This window comes from Babylonia areolata, chromosome 4 (genome assembly GCF_041734735.1).
Source record: "Babylonia areolata isolate BAREFJ2019XMU chromosome 4, ASM4173473v1, whole genome shotgun sequence".
Classification (NCBI taxonomy): Eukaryota; Metazoa; Mollusca; class Gastropoda; order Neogastropoda; family Buccinidae; genus Babylonia; species Babylonia areolata.
Window position 1 is genome coordinate 49,058,515 of NC_134879.1, and position 20,024 is coordinate 49,078,538.

The 20,024-nt window shown below is 38.6% G+C and overlaps 2 protein-coding genes across 2 annotated transcripts; one reads left to right on the forward strand and one right to left on the reverse strand.

Moving 5' to 3' along the window:
* The first annotated feature begins 581 nt into the window (after positions 1-581).
* Positions 582-5,168, forward strand: LOC143281264 (protein dpy-30 homolog). Its single transcript, XM_076586381.1, has 4 exons — positions 582-667; positions 2,063-2,133; positions 3,046-3,191; positions 4,974-5,168. Exons 1-4 carry the CDS (start codon positions 658-660, stop codon positions 5,035-5,037), a joined length of 291 nt encoding a protein of 96 aa, XP_076442496.1. The 5' UTR covers positions 582-657; the 3' UTR covers positions 5,038-5,168.
* Positions 5,169-5,298: 130 nt separating this feature from the next.
* LOC143281263 (purine nucleoside phosphorylase-like) lies at positions 5,299-15,748 on the reverse strand. Its single transcript, XM_076586380.1, has 6 exons — positions 15,602-15,748; positions 14,474-14,643; positions 13,549-13,652; positions 12,460-12,635; positions 11,978-12,168; positions 5,299-10,577 (listed from the first exon to the last, which is right to left on the reverse strand). Exons 1-6 carry the CDS (start codon positions 15,631-15,633, stop codon positions 10,375-10,377), a joined length of 876 nt encoding a protein of 291 aa, XP_076442495.1. The 5' UTR covers positions 15,634-15,748; the 3' UTR covers positions 5,299-10,374.
* Between the last annotated feature and the right edge of the window lie 4,276 nt (positions 15,749-20,024).

Here is a 20,024-nt window from a genome sequence, read left to right on the forward strand (position 1 = left end):
TATTTATTAAAGTATGATTAATTAGATACTGTTACATTCAGCATCATGTACCAATAATGGGGGCTGGGAGAGGTGATGCAACTGAAACAAAAAAATTCCGCATGGATATCACGACCAAAAACACATGACAGAATCTCCTCACACTGATAGACAGTACACACCCAGTACAGGGACACCCACTAAAGCTGTCAAAACCATGCACAAACTCTTGTTATGTTCACACTTTTTTTTTTCTTTTTTTTTTTAACCTACAGCACTATCAACAATTGGAAGAATCTGTCTATTCACATTGCCAAGTACATTGATAATAATAACAAGTATAATGACAATGAATGAATACATATGTAAAATTTAACTCTCTCTCTCTCCATTAATAAGAACTCATAACACAGTAGGATTATGATCTCCAATTTTTTTTTTTTTTTTTTTTTTTTTTTTTTTTTAATTGAAGCTTGTCATAGCATCATCAGCAAATGCGTGCCTACAATTAAAAAACAAAAAACAAAAAAAACGTATCATTCACGCTAAAAGCTGAAGAAGCACACGAACTGACCAATACGCAATAGTCTAATAATATAGTAATATGTAACAGCGACATGAACACTTTTCAAGGCTACGGGAGAGCATTCACATTCCCCTGGTGACAACCGGAGAACAATGGCTGACGGTAAGTGCGCATTGAAAGAAAACTATGAAAAAATGCTGTTGTGTTAGATTATATTGAATCTAATGTTTTAAAACCATTATACGGTCAGAACTGTCTTAGCAGACCACAGTTAACATTTTGAGTTGTCACAGTTGGGGCGTTACATTCACCAACGGTCATTGTCAGCAATCGTTTTGAATCCGAAGGTTTCGGGTCCTCTATTTTTGTTTACGTTTCATGCGTGTTGACCTGACTGGCGCAAAGTTTGTAATTTAGTTCTCTTCTCATTTCTGTATATTGTGTAATTGGGTGGAATGAAAGCAGACAGAATGAAAGCGAAAATTATCTCTGCTCAAAATATGCTTGGTCGCTTCTTTCTCTTTCACTTTCACTGCGTTGACGGCCACAATCATCAATTTGATTTTTACGCCGTTTTGTTGGGTTGCGATGAAAGAAAAACAAACTACAGAAAGCAACAGACCTATTAGTGAGGATGAAAACCTAGTCCTACTCTAAGTGGGTTCTCCGGCAGGCTACTATCACTTCACTTTTCGCCCTTTCGAGCTAGCCGGTCCCTTGCTGATCTAAGACAGCAGGGCCCCAAAAATAATTTTAAAAAACAAAAAGTATTGGGGTATGAGTTGGGAGGGGGTGGGGGGGTAAGGGACCTGTTATCTAATTAAGTACTAACTGGGGGGCACCCTAGACTTAAAGGTGTCCAAGGTGTCTGCTGCCATAGCTGTTTCAGGCAGGTTGTTCCAGTCACGTATCATTCTGGGGAAGAAGGAATATTGCCTGTCCATTGTCGATTGTGTACTTGTTATGCTTGTTCTGCGACATTATTGTTAGTGTTTCTGCTACTTCTTCTTCGTCTTCTTCCATTTGATGCCCAGGGTTAAAACGTTGACCGTAGGCGTTGGGTGCTGGTTTTGGGAAAAGAAAAAAGCGTATGGGTAATGGGATGTATATGTTAATAATCAGTGAAAAGACTGAAAGCACAGAGTTTTAGTGTGAGTTAGTTTTGCTTAAATTAAGTGTTTGTGAGCCACAGTCTCTCAAGTCTGTTCAATTTGAATAACTTTGAAATGGGTGGGAATGGTGAGGTTTTCTATGCGAGGAGGGGGCATTTTTAGTTGGAGACAAAGTTATTGCATAATTCCTATCTGTTATATTCTCATAATTATTGTATTCATTTAGAACTAACTGTCTGAAACTTAAGAACTTTGCACTTCGCCCAGTCTGCCTATTGTAATATCATTTTTTATCAAGATGATTTCAGTGATGAAGCTGTTTTCTTATCAAAAATGTTGAGATTCTTCCTTAAGTATATTAGAAAGAAATATAGCACTCAATTTTTTGTTTTTTTTGTTGTTATTTTTGTATCAAAATTTTTTTTGTGTGTTTCATGCTCACCAGATCAAGTAGCAAGTTCTGCAGAGGCTGTTGAGCAGCAGGACAATGGTGCAGAAGTATCTGATAACATCCAGGTATGAACTGCTATATCTAACAAGCATGCTGCATTTAAGAAGTAGACAGAGAACATTACTGAGTGGACTGGAAGGAGCTGTGTTCAAACCCAGACACTAGTACACGACTGTGAGAGATGTAGGATTGTGGTGCAGCATTCCACCATACCATGCCCTTACAACCCTGGAGGAGTATGGGGGCAGGGATAAATGTGTGTTTAGAATTATGGTATTGTTCAAAATCCTGTTTTCATCATGTGGAACCCTTGGTTGTGGAGAAGGGTTTCACATTTGTATTGCTGTTCATCACTTAATTAAAAATGACATTTCAGTTACTCGAGAAATGAAATTGAAAGCTGGTGTAGCTTTCAGAGATCAAAGAATATTCTGGATCCACGTAACACTGTACCTTATAATATAATGTGGTGCATAACTTTTATGGGAGCAATTGTTCAACAGTCATGATTTAGATCAATGAAGGCCTGATGCATCACTGATGACTCAATAAAATGTTGTTCAAGAGCCCATCACAAGATGTGCAGATATGACTATAAACATGTCAGGCAAAAAAACCTGTAGAATTCTGGTTGTGTTTTTGTACTGACCAATTGTTTTTGGGTTTTTTTTCATTCCCAATTCAACTTAAATCAGGAGATGAAACCTAGTTTTAGTCTTGCCAGTTTTCAAACTTTCAAATGACATTAGAATGAGAAATGAATTTAGATAGAGTGACTCAAAAGTATTCATCATTTGATAGGTTCTTCACACTATTTCTCATTGGAGATTTGTATACACAATTTTTTGTATACAATTTTTTTAAAAATAAAATGTCAGTATAAAATTTACAGATCCATGTATAAACATTTTAATACATACATCAGGTGAAAGGTATGTGCCATGTTTATTTTTTGTTTTATGCTCTGTTTTTAATAGAAACTGATTACCAATGAGAAAGAATCAGGCGATGCCCAAGCCAAGCGATCGAAAGTGGATCTGCAGTCGTTGCCGACAAGGGCTTACCTGGACCAGACTGTAGTTCCGATTTTACTCCAAGGGATGTCAGTTCTATCCAAAGAAAGGTCAGTGTGGGTTTGATATGGATGTTTTAACCTTCGCTGGCTGTCGCTTTTGACTACACACAGAAGCTCATGTGGGTCGTCCACGACCCATACCGCTGTCACTTTTGACTACACACAGAAGCGCATGTGGGTCGTCCACGACCCATACCTTTTAAAGAGACAAAAAACTGTATATTCCTCCAAAGCTTGTGTGGGTCGTGCATGACCCATACTTTGTAAAGAGACAAAAACCTGTATATTCCTCCAAAGCTTATAACAAAATATAGAAAAGGAAAACATATCGTAACAACTGACTGCACACACATGCGCTCGCACACGCGCACACAGACTTGCACAAACACACACACTCAGAAGAAACACATGCTCACACATTCACACACACACGCACATACACACACTCACTCACACACAACTGATCACACACACAAACGCATAACACCACATGCACATACATACATACAAACCCTACTTATGCACACAGAGATAGAGAGAGACTGAGAGAGAGAGAGCGAGACACAGAGAGAGAGAGAGATGACTCATAGTCATAGCATCCTATACACACACAAAGATATTCAGTCACACAGGTACATGCTGTTAGAGAAAGGGACGGGGCGGGGAGGGGGGGGGGGGGGGGTAGTGAGGCTATTGAAAGTAAATCTTCTTTATTTTCCTTCACTAATTGCAAATTAAACTTTCTGAAATCACTGTCAAAAAGGTATGGGTCATGCATGACCCACACGAGCTTTCGAGGGGTGACCACGTTTTTTCCTCTTTTAAAAAGCATGGGTCATACACAATCCACACAAGCGTCCATGTGTAGTTAAAACACCACCTTTAATTACTCATTAACTAATTAATGATTTTTTTTCATTTTTTGGCAAAAGTTGGCCTTTTAGGTGTAGGAAGCGTTTCTGAAATTTCATAGAAAAATAGAATTGGCTGAGATATTTGCGTTTTTGTACCCTTCTGGGTCGTGTACGACCCACGATAGCCAGCGAAGGTTAAGGCTCACTTTGTGACTCATGTTTATAAATATGACATAAATAAAAAGGTTAAGTACATTTTGATGTGATTTCAGGTCTTGAACAACTTCAGAAAGAAAAGAACTGAAGCTTTTTTTTTTTTTTTTCTTTTCTTTTTTTTTTGTATGTCAGTATCACTAGTAAGTGGTTTCAGTTTTTATCCTAGTACTCCCCAGAGAAGAAATATTTTGTCTCTATTTCTGTGAATGTGTGTGTGTGTGTGTGTTTATATGAAAGGAAGTGTGCAACATTTGTGTATTCATTATTTTATTTACATAAATTTCGAGGGTGAATATTATTTAAGACTTAGCACTTACATTGAAAAATGTTTTCCATGTGACATGAAGAATTTGCATGAAATACTATGTTCACAACTAAAAGAAGAAGAAAAACAAGAAAGCAGAAATCAATTTCCCTTCTTCTGTAATCCGATTTCTGAAAAAAATTCACATGCAGCATGGCATGATTATATCACATCATGAGTCGGCATATATAGCTTCTTCAGCCTTTTGCTTGAGTATGTAGAATGTTTGGAAAAAGACATTTTTTGTTCTTAAAAAAAAAAAAAAAAAAATTCAACTGGTGTTCTGGGCGTGCATTTGCAAATGATAAGGCTAGTTTTTATCTGGGACATTTATCTGGAAGTTTATATGATCTTTCCAGTGTCTGTCCAATGCATTTATGAAATGACGGTTTAAATGTTCCTGCAGTAGCAGTGTGATCAGACAAAACTGTCTCATGTTATGCTATTTCTTTTCAGACCGCCCAATCCCATCGAGTTCCTGGCCACATACCTTCTCAAACACAAAAGCCAGCATGAGTGAATGCGTTCACGTATTACATGCATCTCGTCTTTGTACATGACATTACGTCCTTCCCGACACCAGTATTCGCTTAGCTGAAGAAGATGGAATCATGAATGTGTGTTAATTGAAATACATGTATTAAATTTGAATGTATTTTGTTTGTTGTTGTTGTTGTTTTCTTCATTTTGTGCATGTGTATGTACAGAACATATTGATGTACATTCTTCACTCCCCTTGTATACCTTTGTGCGCAACCTTCCCCTAAATACACCACACTCACTCTTGGCAGAAACAAATCCTTTTTTTGAAAAGAAAAAGGTTATAATTACTTGATGTCAAAACAAAAACACCACAGTACATATGTATATATTTAAAATGAATAAAACAAAGTTGAAAAATTTTGTTAAACAAAATATATATTTATATAAATGCAGTTAATAAGAGCAGAAATAAATTTGTGATAAAAATCCCTGATGACTCATTATCTGTCTTGTAAAACAAGAATTGAAACCAATGGTAAGTGTTTCCAGCACATAAATCTCTATTGCTGCCGCCGTCTACTTATCACTAGACATCCCTCCCTATGACTGCTACATGTGAGAAGTGTTTCTGGAAACCGTATACATCACATGATTTGTCAACTTGTGTAAATTGATTTTCTGCAATAAAAATACTATCGTCATCATTCACATTTCATTCATAAAACATACACACTGGGCCTGATTTATCAGACCTTGCAAACCAATGCTCTGGATCAATATCTACTACTGCTTATATTAATGCATCCAACACTAAGAAGATTGTTCAAAACATACAATGAATGAAGAAAAAAATTTATGACAATTCAGCCACTAGAAAAAAAAGGGGGGTGGGGGGGGTAGTAACTGTTGGAAAACTTGAAAGCTATTCTTTATGAAAGTTCGCACCATAACACATTACTCCAGTGGAGTCAGTAGTTTTGTGTCACCGAATATGTAAGTTCTATATGTCGCTCAAAAAATTGGAGTCAGCACCTGTGCCCACAAATCATGAACTTGGTGAAAAAAAATCTCAATTTTCATTTTTGAATTGTGACAAGAAGGAAACTCTGATGTTGTATGAAAACCTGTAAGGAAATTTGTAGATGGACTGAGTATTTCAAAGAAGGAAAAGATGACTTTTTTTTTTTTGTCCAAGAATCATTGAGAATGTGCATTTCCTGCTCCTTGTGAAGGAACTGGTTGAGGAAGACCTCTGGGGGAAAAAAGAATAAAGACTTGATGTAATGACTCATTGGTTTTCAGGGTGAGCTTCACCTTTGAAAAATTGCTGCAATGTGGACAGATTAAAAAAAAAACCCAAAGAGTTGAATATTCATATTTTCTGATAGATTCTTAGAAAAAGAAAAGAAAAAAAAATGCAAAGAGTTGAATATTCACAATAATCATTCAGAACATCTTCACAATGGTCTGGGGCAAAAAAAATTCATCATGTTTTCAAAGGGAATGAGACATGGTTGAACTTTCACTCAAAGAACTTGCGCTCAAAGAAGCTAACTTCTCCATTTAGCCAGTTCCCATGCTGTAAAGATCACTCTGATCTACCCTGAGGAACAAACAAACAAAAAAAACCCAGCCCTTCCCTATCTGCTCTACAATCCTTACTCTGGTCCTTGCAACTTAGGGTTGCTCCAAATTATGAAGGAGTTGGCAGGGCATACGCTTTCAAGGACACAAGACTTGCACAAAGTTGAACTTTCATGACTCAGGCTTTGTCTGAACCAGGCCAGCAATAACGCATTTAAAATTCAAACAAAGGAATTGAAAATATGCATATGAAGTGGGGATTAAATTCAAATGAAGCATTGAAAAACATGCACATGAAGTGAGGATTCGAAGATGCTGGGAGGGGATGTTAAATCTAGCCATTAGTTTCCATGTGGCAGCATCGCTGACAATGAATTTTAGCTCAGTGCAAACTAACTGTATCACAGCATTTTTTATGCTGTTGTGCATTTATTGTTTTTATCGATCCACTTATCTCTGTATGCATATCACTCCACAATCCTGAAAAGATATCTCAGTTGTAAAACTTGGACAAATTACATGTTTACAGAATAAATATGTTAAAAGATTTATGTTGACATCATAAAATGATTCTAATCAATTGCTTTGATGATTAAACAAATAAATTCAAAACTAATATTCGTAAAACAATTCAAAATATCATATCATAATATGTGTTACTGAGCATACTTTGTTTTACAAAAATATACAAGCAGAAGTGGAGAAAAAAAGGTCAGAATCATGATTACACAATCGAAGTTTGGAAAGGAAAGCCAGTAAATTTCACAACAACAAAAAACAACCAGTCAACAAGGAAAAACAAATCTGCACAAGCAGGTAATAAAGGTTGATTTGAAAAGTGTTGGGTTTTTTTTTTAACCACTCCACAAAAGAAGATGGTTGTAATGCCACTGGATCTCTGTCTCTAAAAAAAAACAAAAAAACACAACAATAAAATGAACAGCTACAGAAATGCATACTTTTTTTTTTTTTTTTTTGATCCATTGTATTTATGCTCCAACAAAACTACATTGTTTAACTCTTTCCATATGAACGGCGAAAGAGACGACGTTGACAGCGTTTCACCCCAATTACCATCATCAAAATATTGCAAGCGGAAGGCTCTTACACTGAAGACGTGAATGTTGACAAAGAATACCACAATTCTGACGACGAAAGCTAAAGGTTGGGTCATTCAGACACCCACTGGACATCCGAGGGGTCTGTGTAGAGGAGAAGAGAGGACTGGCCGTACTGAGTGAGTTAATCTTCCTAGAAGATATCATTTCAATATGTGTAGGTTACGCATGACATGACAAGGACTGGTTGGATTTAAGGAACTGCTATGCCCGAGTGTGTGTTTATGTACGAGTCTGAATAATGGAAATGAAGGCTCTCCATGATGTTTCTCCTACACCAGGACCAGGATAATATTTTGTTCTACTTCCAGGGGATATTCACAGTGAACATATATATATATTTTTGTTGTTGTTGTTCATTAAAATGGCTAAGCATCATACAAACAGACTGATTGTCACAGAATTTGAGTGACTCAAAGCAAGATAAAATCATTAAAACCTTAAGTTTTGAAAATTCTTCAAATGCATTCTCTGACAACAAAAAAAGCTATCACTCGGGGGAGGGGGGGGGGGGGGTGGACAAAATTAAGGTACAAAGGATAAACTAGTTTGCATATATATGTACATTAAAATTCAGGAAACAAACAATCAAAAAAAGGTTTAATACTGGTATCCAGCAAAAACTTCAAGAAAAGATATTATGATATACTGTTAATAATCAAGTCGTACATTGATAACACTCAATGTGATAGTGTGAATACAAGGAAATCAAAATCTCAGTTCAAATGGTGTGTAGAGTACTGGTAAACAAAATGCTACAAGAAAATACAGTGAAAATGGTTAAAACAAAGACTGGTGACATTTCTCCATTAAATAAGATATTAATCCCAAGTTCTTCATTTATTCTGAAGCTTAAAAAAAAGCGAACACAATGAGACTATCAACAATCAACAAACCTGTAGAACATTTTATCACTCAGTATACTTAACAAGGATCAAGCATAAGGAAATGCAATATCACAATTGTGTAAACATTTTGTTATAACTCATAATAACTGCTTTGCAACATTGAATATTACAAGCAAAAGCAACTCTGTTTCAAGAAAAAAACCTTCCTTTGGGCTTAAAAAAAAAAAAAAAAAAAAAGAAGACGAAGAAGATTGTCAACAGGTTATAAATGAACATGAACAGTTGGTTTACTGTTTTGGTATCTTTTCGGCAGGTTATTTCAACCTACATTCTGGGAAACTGTAAACTGACGTGATAATACGTCAGTTAGTGGAGTTGCAAGTAGACTGTATCACCATAAGAAAGTCCTGTTTTTAGCGTAAGTCTTTACAACAATAGTTGATTTGACAATGAATGGCCATTATACAAGAATATTGCTCAAACATCTCAGGCAGTGTGTAACTTTGCTTGTTACAATGAGCAGCATGCATATGTGTGTGTGTGTGCATGTGTTCACATATTTTTTAATTCATACACTGAGGAACAATATTACACTTAAGACAAAAACTGGCTGAAAAAAATCAATGGCAAACATGGCTGGTAAATATACATGATAAATGTTGATAATGTTAAAACAAAAAGGGGGGGGGGGTTGTTAAGGGCAGGTTTGATACAGGAAAACAATCAAAACAGAATATAATTAAACATTCTCTAAAATAGAAAATCTGTTAACACAGAACGTGAATATTTTAATGTAATTGGTTCATACTTACACATTTTAATTCACTTGAATACAAAACATCAAGTCTTGACCATCAATAAGGCAAGTGACCAAAATAACTCAAAAACACTTTAACTGCTTGCTTCCAAACATATGTTGCAGTGTTACACATACTTGGATTTAAAAAAACCATATTCATTGTTTGAGGTTATGGAAAGAAAAAAAGTACACATTGATACATTCTATTTTCTGCAAGAGTGAATTTGTGTGAGTGTATTTGGGTGTGTTGTGGTGAGAGAGAAAAAATGTGTCTTGATGATCATATGAACATTTTTACATTTATCATTTTTGTTCTCTTAACTAATCATGCACAGCTATGGATATTTCATAATTTTATCTGAATTAGTTTAATTCAACTGGTACTTAGTGGGATCACTGTGTGTGTGTTTGCATATTTCTGTGTGTGTACGTTTCAGTGTGTGCACATGTGTGTGTATGCATATGCGGGTGTGTAAGAATGTGAACTGTCATCTGTTTTTAACTCTGTTCCTTATGCAAAAAAACAAAACAAAAAAACTTTTCAGTGACCTTCACCTGTTCATGGAAAGAAAATAAATTCTAAATGAAACTATTATTTCTCAATTAATGTTGCCATTTTAGAATCTACAATTCTCTTTTTGTAAGTTAAAAAAAGAAAAAAAGAAAAACGAGAGAACCTGTGTCCTCAACTATCTGTCAATGGAGGATGTCTGCCAACTGTCGCTCACAATACATTTGCACAAGCAAAACAAAATGAGTACACTCTGCAGAGTAGATCTATAGATATCGAAGGTGGTCGAACCTTTTCATCATCTGCAGTTCAAATATGGAACTCTTTGCCTCACCGAGTGTGTTTCGTATGTGTGTCTGTGTGGATTGTAAAGCGCTTTGTGCAATGAGGAGAGCGCTGATAAATGTCCAGTTATAAAGAGGCAAGACCCAACAAACAAACAAAAATACAAAACATGAAAAAGCTACCTGACCCACTGATGTGCCTGCTGTTGGTCGTCGGTCAGTGCAACTGACTACACGCTCATGCGAGCGACCATGGTGGACACGATTTTCTGGAGATCTTTGGCGCGCTTCTGACCGACTTGCAGCACCTCCTCATGGGTGGTGGCTCGCGTGGTGTCGTACTCCAGCGCCACCATGTCCGTGATGAGCGATATGCCAAACGTCCGCAGACCTCCGTGCTTTGCCACCACTGCTTCAGGCACTGTGCTCATTCCTGTGAACATATAAGTGATTAGTTAACTTCATCTTGGTAAGCATTGTACTCATGTACCTGTAAACATAATTGTTTGATTAATCTTACATTTCATCTTGGTAAGTATTGTACTCATACCTGTAGTGTAAACATAACCGTTTAATCAATCTTACACTTCATCTTGGTAAGTATTGTACTCATACCTGTAAACATAATCATTTAATCAATCTTACACTTCAACTTGGTAGGAGGAGTTATTGTTAGTTAATCTTACACTTCATCTTGGTAAGTACTGTACTCCTACCTGTAAACATAATCGTTTAGTCAATCTTGCACTTCTTCATCTTGGTAAGTATATGTATTCATACCCGTAAACATGATTATTCATAATAACGACAATCATGATTATCATAATTGTACATTTACAAAGCGCTATCAAACTGCTCTCAGCACTTTACAGTAACACATCACTCTGGCATAAATCATGCAAGCACACACACATGTACAGCAGTCAAGGGGTTATTCATTATTTTGCACACTTTCCTATCGCAGGTGTGTTGAAAAGAAAGATTTAGAATGGAATTTTGTATTTGTATTTCTTTTTATTACAACAGATTTCTCTGTGTGAAAATTGGGCAGCTCTCCCCAGGGAGAGCGCGTCGCTACACTACAGCGCAACCCTTTTTTTTTTCTTTTTTTAAAATTTTGCGTGCAGTTTTATTTGCTTTTCCTATCGAAGTGGATTTTTCTACAGAATTTTGCCAGGAACAACCCTTTTGTTGCCGTGGGTTCTTTTAGGTGCACTTAAGTGCATGCTGCACACGGGACCTTGGTTTATCGTCTCATCCAAATGACTAGCGTCCAGACCACCACTGAAGGTCTAGTTGAGGGGGAGAAAATATTGGTGGCTGAGCCGTAATTCGAACCAGCGTGCTCAGATTATCTCGCTTTCTAGGCGGACACGTCACCTCTAGGCCAACACTCCACCTTGGAATTGGAAAATAACATTAAGAAGAGGATAGGAAAGAGGAGGAGGGACATGCTCATAATCTGGTGGTTATCACACTGTTTTTAACAGTTGTGCACCTCTTTTTCATGTAGCATGGAAGATACTGTCGCACCCTGTTCACTCAATGTGATTGTTAGCATAAACTGTTGATGTGTACTACAAGCTGGGGGGTTGAGGGTGTGGGTGTTTGGAGAAGGGGTATGCAAATTATGGAAATCTCTTGCAACTAATGATATAAATTAACTAAATGAATTCAGAGAAAAACAAACCAAAAAATCTTTGGGTTTTTTTTTCTCCTCTTTCCTGTCCCATCTACCTTTCACCAGCACCACCCAAACCACTCTCTGCACTTCTCTAAACACAACAAAAACCCAAAACATTATTTAAAACAAAACATACAGGCTTTACATACCCACAGCATCCGCACCCAACAGCTTCAACAGTCGTGATTCAGCAACGGTTTCAAAGGTGGGGCCCCCGATCATGACGTAGACCCCTTCACGTGCTATACTCCCGTAACCCAGTTCTGTGACTACCTGCTTTGCCAGGTCTCGTAACCCTTTGTCATATGTGTCCACTGTTGCTGGGAAACGTGGCCCAAAACTGAAACAAAGCGTCAGTATCAGACTGAAATAAAGGTAGCCAAAAAACTGAAAAGGACATGCAGATTCAGACCAAAATACAAGTGGCCCAAAAATTGAAACAAAGGGACAGATTTAGACTGAAGTACAGGTGGCCCAAAATTGAAACAAACAACATTGTAATAAAAAGAGGAATACAAATACAATACAGTTTGTTGTTGTAGTGGTACTACATCACAATAATCATTCACCAACCATTCGCCCTCATACAAGAATTACCAGTAAAATCAATCCGTGCTAAAGATGTACCCACCGCTCATCGTTTTTGCCAATCAACACACATTCCCCGGTGAGGCCCGGCAGGTCAATGTGATCTTTGATGATCATGATGTCTCCTGTGTTGTATTCAGGATTGATGCCGCCAGCAGCGTTTGTCACGATCAGAGTCGTCACACCCATCGCCTTCATCACACGCACTGGCATTGCCACCTGTCAATCAAAAAGCATCATTATCTTAATAGTAACAATAATTATAATTATAATCATAATAATAAGAATAATAATATTAATGACAATAATTCTAATAATAGTAATAACAAGAATAACAACAATAACATGTAATAACAATAATAATAAAGGAAATTTTCTATCTAAAATTACGTTTAAATAATATACTTACCGTGACCCAACTAGTGCAGACTCCGGCAGGGGTCTGACATTCCTGTCCTGTGCAAACTACTATCCGCCTATGCGGAGAATATAATAATGCTAACCATACAGTTCAATGCAAATTTAAAACCACATGAGGTACGACAAAAGGCACATGAGGATAATTTTGTAATACCCTACTCTACCGTGCTATGCTTTAAGAATAATCGGGGGGTTTTATTCTTCCATATGTTGCCTGCACACAACAAATAATTATGTGCTATACAAAAATGATTCAGTTTACTACTACTACTATTCATACTGTGATGGGCTGATGAGGATCAGGACAAGACAAAGTGAAAAGGCTGCAAAACTTCTTCTTTTCTCTCAACTGTGTGGACACTTATTGGGGCGAACTGTTCACCAGATTCCTCCAGGTCAGTGGTTGTGTGTCCAAAGCCTGAGTGTCTGCAAATAGTTTTCCGGTCCATTTTGCAATGTTATCAGTCCATCATTTTCTTCAGTCTCTCTGTCCACCTCCCTCCCTCTTCCTGTCAATTCAGCAAAGTTGTCAGTCCATCATTTTTTTCTTTCTGTCTCCCCCTCCCTGAACCGTTCCTTGGGGGACTGTTTTTGCATTGCCATGGGATCTTATTACACAATGACACTGATATGGCAAAACTACAATAAAACTTCTCTTTTTTTTTTTTTCTTTTTTTTAAGGATGAGTTCCAGCAATTATGCTCTTATATACCTTCCACATAGGATATCCTTCATAGTAGTGAAAGCGGCCTCGCATCAAGACGACAGATTTGCCCTCCATGAGGCCAAACACCAACTTGCCCTCGTGACCTGGCACTGATCAATGAGACAAGCATACACACAGTTATAAGCCATGAAAACTTGTCAGTCACCTTGTTGTTCTCCTCATGCCACAAAACTACATCCGTACTGTACTGTTATAGTCTTAGCAACAACAGCATCAGGAATTGAAACTATGCTTGAAATATGCATGGTTATCTCCAAAGATTGTCTCTCTGGAGGGGTGATAGGTTCAGACAGGAAAAAAAAGGTGGGAGGGTGTGTGTGTGTGTGGGGGTGGGGGGGGGGGGAGAGGGGGAAGGGAAGGCAACCATTCAGCTACCAATGTACCAGACATACGACTTTAAATGCATATTTTACAATGCTATCCTAGAATCTATGCAATACAAAACAGGCATCATTCTTCTTCTTCCTGTTTAAAGAAAACATATATCATGGCTTCAACAAGAAAATGGTATCATTGTCCTGTATGTTGAATGACTTGAAAACACTCTGCACCCATAGGCATCAATGCAGCTTTGCATGCATGTAAATGGGGAGAAAGAGAGAGACTATATAGAGAAGGATGGAGAAAAGAGAGGGAGGAAACAGCGGTGGACAATACAGAAGGGTCTAATGGAGAAGAGAAATACTGATCGAGAGGGAGTGGGAGAGAGACACCATGCACATAAAAAAGAAGGGAAAAAGAGATCATGTGCATTTGAGCCATTTGGCATTATACATGTACATGGTGTGGATCATGTATTCTAATGTTTATAAATGCTGAACAGCACTTGCACACACACACACATACACACACACACACACACAAGCACACACACACACACACACACACACACACACACACACACACAAACCTGTGCTGACTGGGAATTCTTTAATTTGGGAGTAATGAACAATATCAGCATTTTCCACCAGGTCAGCCAGACCTCCCAAGCCAGATCCACACACGATTCCGATTTTAGGTTTATGCTTTGTAAAGGACAGGATGTTGCCAGCAATCACTTGAATTTCTTCGAAGTTGTATCTGCACATGAGATGAAATATAGGACATGTGATCCAAATCATTCAGAAAACATGTACACTCAAAAAACATGCACACATACACATAATCAGAGCACCACATTACACACACACACACACACACACACACACACACAAACACACACACACTTAGCACCACAATACACTTTTTTTCTTTCTTTTTTTTCTTTTTTACATGTTCACACCTCCACAAGCCTTACCAAACAACTATCTAGCCCTTACAACACAGAAATTATGTTGCTCAAACCAAACAGTATTGTTACATGTGCCTAAAATAAGACTGCAAGTGCAATAAAAAAAAAAATTGTAATCAGATTATATATATATATATATATATATATCTATCTTTTAGTATGTGAAAGGTGTCTAATTTACATGCAATAATATATATATATATATATATATATATATATATATATATATATATATATATATGATAGTATATGAAAGGTGTCTAATTTACATGCAATAACTGTAAAGAATTCTGTATATAACATATGAGTACGACTGTTTCATGTGGGATTCATGAATGCTCTCAACAGGATCTTCTCAATTCTGTCACTATGGCATCATGCCATCTTCTGTGCATGTTACTAGTATATGCAACTGCAAGCAAGCTTGCACGCGACTGTCAATGTGCGCGCATATGCGTGGGAGTAATGTCAGTGGCCCCGATCGAGAAACTGCAAAATGTGTACTTATCACTGTAACTTGTGAAGCATATTGAGACGGAGTAATGCCCGTGTATCAGTTCTTGCATTTATATCAACGGGGAAAACAACAATACATGCTCCATAACTGATTCGCCATATCGTTATCACTGCTAATATGTTTGGGTTCAATGGCATGCAGAAAATAGGAAACCACGTTCCCGATAAATCGTTATGGCATAACAACGAACTCGGGCGCGCGTTTTGGACATCCGAAATTTTTGCACATACCCAGAAGAAGCCATGTCCGAAAAGGCTGCCATCACGACGAAAATTATACACGAGCAAAAAGTTTTAAAAACTAAGTTTGTTTGTTTCTGCACGCAAACAGTAATGAACTATCGAAGCACTACCGGCCGCAGTTCCTGTCAGGACAAAAACTGGCGTCTGCTCAGATGCTTCCGGTGCAGGGACAAAGCTCGATCCCACAGGTGTAAAATGCCACTCTGGACGTTTTCTATTTATTTACCCCCGTCCAGCTGCTGGTTCATAATGGAATATGATACAGTAAGTCAGAATTAAGGGGCTGGAGGAGGGACGTGCACTCAAAAAGTGCTAGTAAACAGAAGATGACGCAGAATTCTGGCCTTAATTCTACTATAATTATATATAACTATAGTTCATAGGTTTATAACTTGGCTGGCAATTACACCATGGCTGTGACAAGAACCCCCGGTGCCATCACCAATATGTTATCTACCCTGCAGCTGCCAACGCTACAGAAACGTAGAAGTGATCTACGCCTAACTTTTCTGTACAAGGTGGTTGAGGGGTTAGTACCGGGCCATACCGCCTACTGGTTTCCTGACTCCACACAAAGAAGGACGTAGCATCAAACCTCGCGACTTAAGAATACAAGGCAACAAATGTCATCTCCAATCACATCAGGAAAAATTCAAGATCCTTTGTAGTAGGCAGATCTCAGACTGAGCAGTTCAGAAACTCCTTTATTGGCACTGTTCGTGACTGGAACCATCTGGATGAGGTAACGGTGACAGCAACATCTGTCGAGAGCTCAGTTCAAAGCACGGCTCTCAGGACACCAGTAATGCTAGGCTGCGCACTCGTCGGCAGATGATTTATGGTAGACTTAAACACGAAAATATAAGTGGAGTTTTATGCCCTTTTGGTCAAATCATTCATGGCTTGGTCGGGTCTTGGTTCGGTGACTGAAGGTTGCGTTGTCTGCATCAGTGTTACTCAACTGCCACTGAGTGACGAGGTCAGCTGAATCGATCGAGTCAGAACTGAACTGAACCAGAACTAAGTCAAACCATAGCCACTATGATCAAATAGTTTCACACGCCGTTGTTGAGGTGAATATCACCTCAACTATATAGTTAACCCCTTAACTGCTGATGACAAGTTTTTTCTATGCTCGTCAGGCGGTCAAGGACCTACGTCAGTAATCTCTTCACTGAGACAGATTTAAGATGACAGGTTTTTGCAGCAGGGATATCAGTCATCATTATTTATCTGGAATTGGACTATATTATTTTTGCTCAGGAAAATCAGTTACACCTTAAAAAAATATAAATGATGTGACGTAGATCTTGCCCTTGGAATTCGTTTCACGGCCATATCTCATTTTCACCATGGTTAAGCAGTCAGGAAGGGGTTAATGTATCAACGCGGAGAAAAACCGCATCCCAGGTCACTGTATGAACGTTTCAAGTGGCTGATGAAACACAACGGAATCAAATCCACTGACACGCCCCCTCGCCTCCTCCTCCCGCACCTCTCCCCTTCGGCTTTGAAGATAATGCTTCTTCCTTTAATATGTCAGTATGACTGAGTACATATACATTGACTTTGTATATATTATTATTTCCTTATGTTGTACACATGGGTGTATTGTGCGGTGTTAGTTTAGGTTTCAGTGTTGGTTTGTCAGTGTGTGGCCGGTAAGAAGTGAAAGGGTGGAGCCGGAGAAAAAGAGACTACGAATACCGGAATGGTTTTATTCTCAGTTACTGAGGCCGAAACCTCTGACTGAAGGGATCGATAACTTTTTTTTTCTTTCTTTCTGTTTTTTTCTTTTTTTTAAAATTAATTTTTTTTAAATAAATATAATGATAATAATGATCATAACAGCAATAAGCGATTACAATGAAAAGCTTCAACCCAACCAAAGTGCTCACTGTTAACTTCAAACTATCCCAATTAAGTCCCTCAGTTCAATAAAACTTAATGATGAATTAGATCAAGCACCCGTTGAAATGGGTAATTATCTTACCCCAGCACCGGTTTCAACCCGTCCACAAACAACCTTGACCTTCGAAAGACCTGGGGAAAGTGACCGCTGCAATTCCATGATGACCATAATAATATGCCCGTCAAAGTCTTAGCTGTGTTTCTGTGTGGAAAGATTTTATTGCGTTGTCAGAAAAGGCCAGGCAGGCCACAACAAACGAACCAGTTAAGGTAGATGATGGACGGTTACAAGTTATAAGGCCGCGTGTGACGGAACAACTAGTTGGAGCTGGGTTTCCGATGAGCTTTCGTTTTTCGCGCAGTCGGTATTTCGAGGAAGCAGATGAATGTGGAAATATGAGATAGTGATCAGAGCTGAATGGAGACTGAGAAGCAAGCAAGCATGCAAGCGCGAGTGTGTGTGTGTGTGTGTGTGACAGGCAGACAGAGACAGACTGACAGACAGAGGATTTGGGAAGAAACCCGCTGCAAATAATTATGGTTTTAGCCTGTGGTCGGTGTTCCTATACTCAACTTTTAGGCTGAGCGCACTTCTGCGGTTGGGCACCGGTGTGTCGGTGTCGCGCGCGCGATGTGTGTGTAGTGGGAAGGGGTGGGGAAGGATGCCGGTAGGAAACGTGTTGTTAATGATAACGGTTGAACACGGTGTGTTCGTGACTCTGCTGCGAGGCCCATATTTGCTATATGCGCATCTGCCGCTGGGCACTCAGTGTGAATGTATGTGTGTGTGTATGGGTGGGTGGGACTGGGGTGAGGGGGAGTGGCCGGTAGGAAACATGTGTTGTTAATGATAACGGTTGAACACGGCCGTGACTCTGCTGCCAGGCCCATATTTGCTAAACGCGCATCTGCCGCTGAGCACTCAGTGTGTGTGTGTGTGTGTGTGTGTGTGTTTCTGTGTTTGTGTGTATGTGTGTGTGTGTGTGTGTGTGTGTGTTTCTGTGTTTGTGTGTATGTGTGTGTGTGTGTGTGTGTGTGTGTGTGTGAGAGAGAGAGAGGGTCGGACTGGAGTGAGGGAGAGTGGCCGGGAAGGGAGACTAGAAAGGGGTTGGGTTCATGTACTGAAGTAATATATATATATATATATATATATATATATATATATATATTCATGATGGAAAACAAGCTCATTGTTTCTACTACATACGTATAGCCTATATAATGCCCAACAGAAACGATTTAAAAATTTCCCTGGATTTACAAATCATGCAATGACCTGATGTGCTGATTTGAGACAATAACTATCGTCTGATTTCGTACCTCTTCAAGTTTAAAAAAAAAAAATTTTTTTAAGTCAGTCTTTTTTCCAGTAAACAAAGTATGCTACTGTATCATCTGGACAGCCGACAAAATTTTGGTTTAGAATTTGAACATCCAATATATATTGTACTTGATCACGACAGAGACACAAAGCTCCACTTTCAAGTAGTACGATACCAGTATGGATATAACTTTACCCCACCAAGTGTCTACTTAAGCACGCGCGTTCTTACACATACCTTCTTCAGTGAAACTGGAACTCTGTGTGGGGGTGGGGTGGGGTCACGGTGGGTGTGGGGGGAGTGGGGGGTGTCAGTGTGTGTGTGTGTATGTGCGTGCGTGTGTGTGTGTGTGTGTGTGTGTGTGTGTGTGTGAATGCCTGGCATACTGAGACTTTTGCCGACTGACCGTCTCTTCGAAATTAAGGTGTTATCGTTTCATAAACCTTTTTAATTCAAAGAAACATAATGAATACTGAGATATAGTGAATTTATACACACACACACACACACACACACACACACACACACACATATATATATATACATATATAAATAGAATCTGGTTAGTCTTCAGTTCCAAACTTTACTGAAGTTTGATCGAAACGTGCAAAGAAACTGCATCAGTGACGTGACGTGCATTTTGCAGACGGCATGGTGAGCGGTGGAAAAACACATAAACATAGATATACCTACTTCTTCGGTAAAGAAACTTAAAAAATCAACAATAATAATAAAAATAACAATTATTATAGTATAAAAAGATAATGATGATGATGATGATAATAATAATAATAATAATATTGTACATTTCTAGTATTGCGCCCTTCCTCGGCACCTAGAGCTCAGAACGCTTTACAGGAAAGAATTAACTCACTCAGTACGGCCAGTCCTCTCTTCTCCTCTACACAGACCCCTCGGATGTCCAGTGGGTGTCTGAATGACCCAACCTTTAGCTTCCGTCGTCAGAATTGTGGTATTCTTTGTCAACATTCACCTCTTCAGTATAAGAGCCTTCCGCTTGCAATATTTTGATGGTGGTAATTGGGGTGAAACGCTGTTAACGTCGTCTCTTTCGCTGTTCGGATGGAGAGAGTTAAAAGGGTACAAAATGCGTCAGTGAACCCGGGCCACTCATGACCTCTCGATCGACTCTGTAGAAATCCTCGTGAATGTTACTT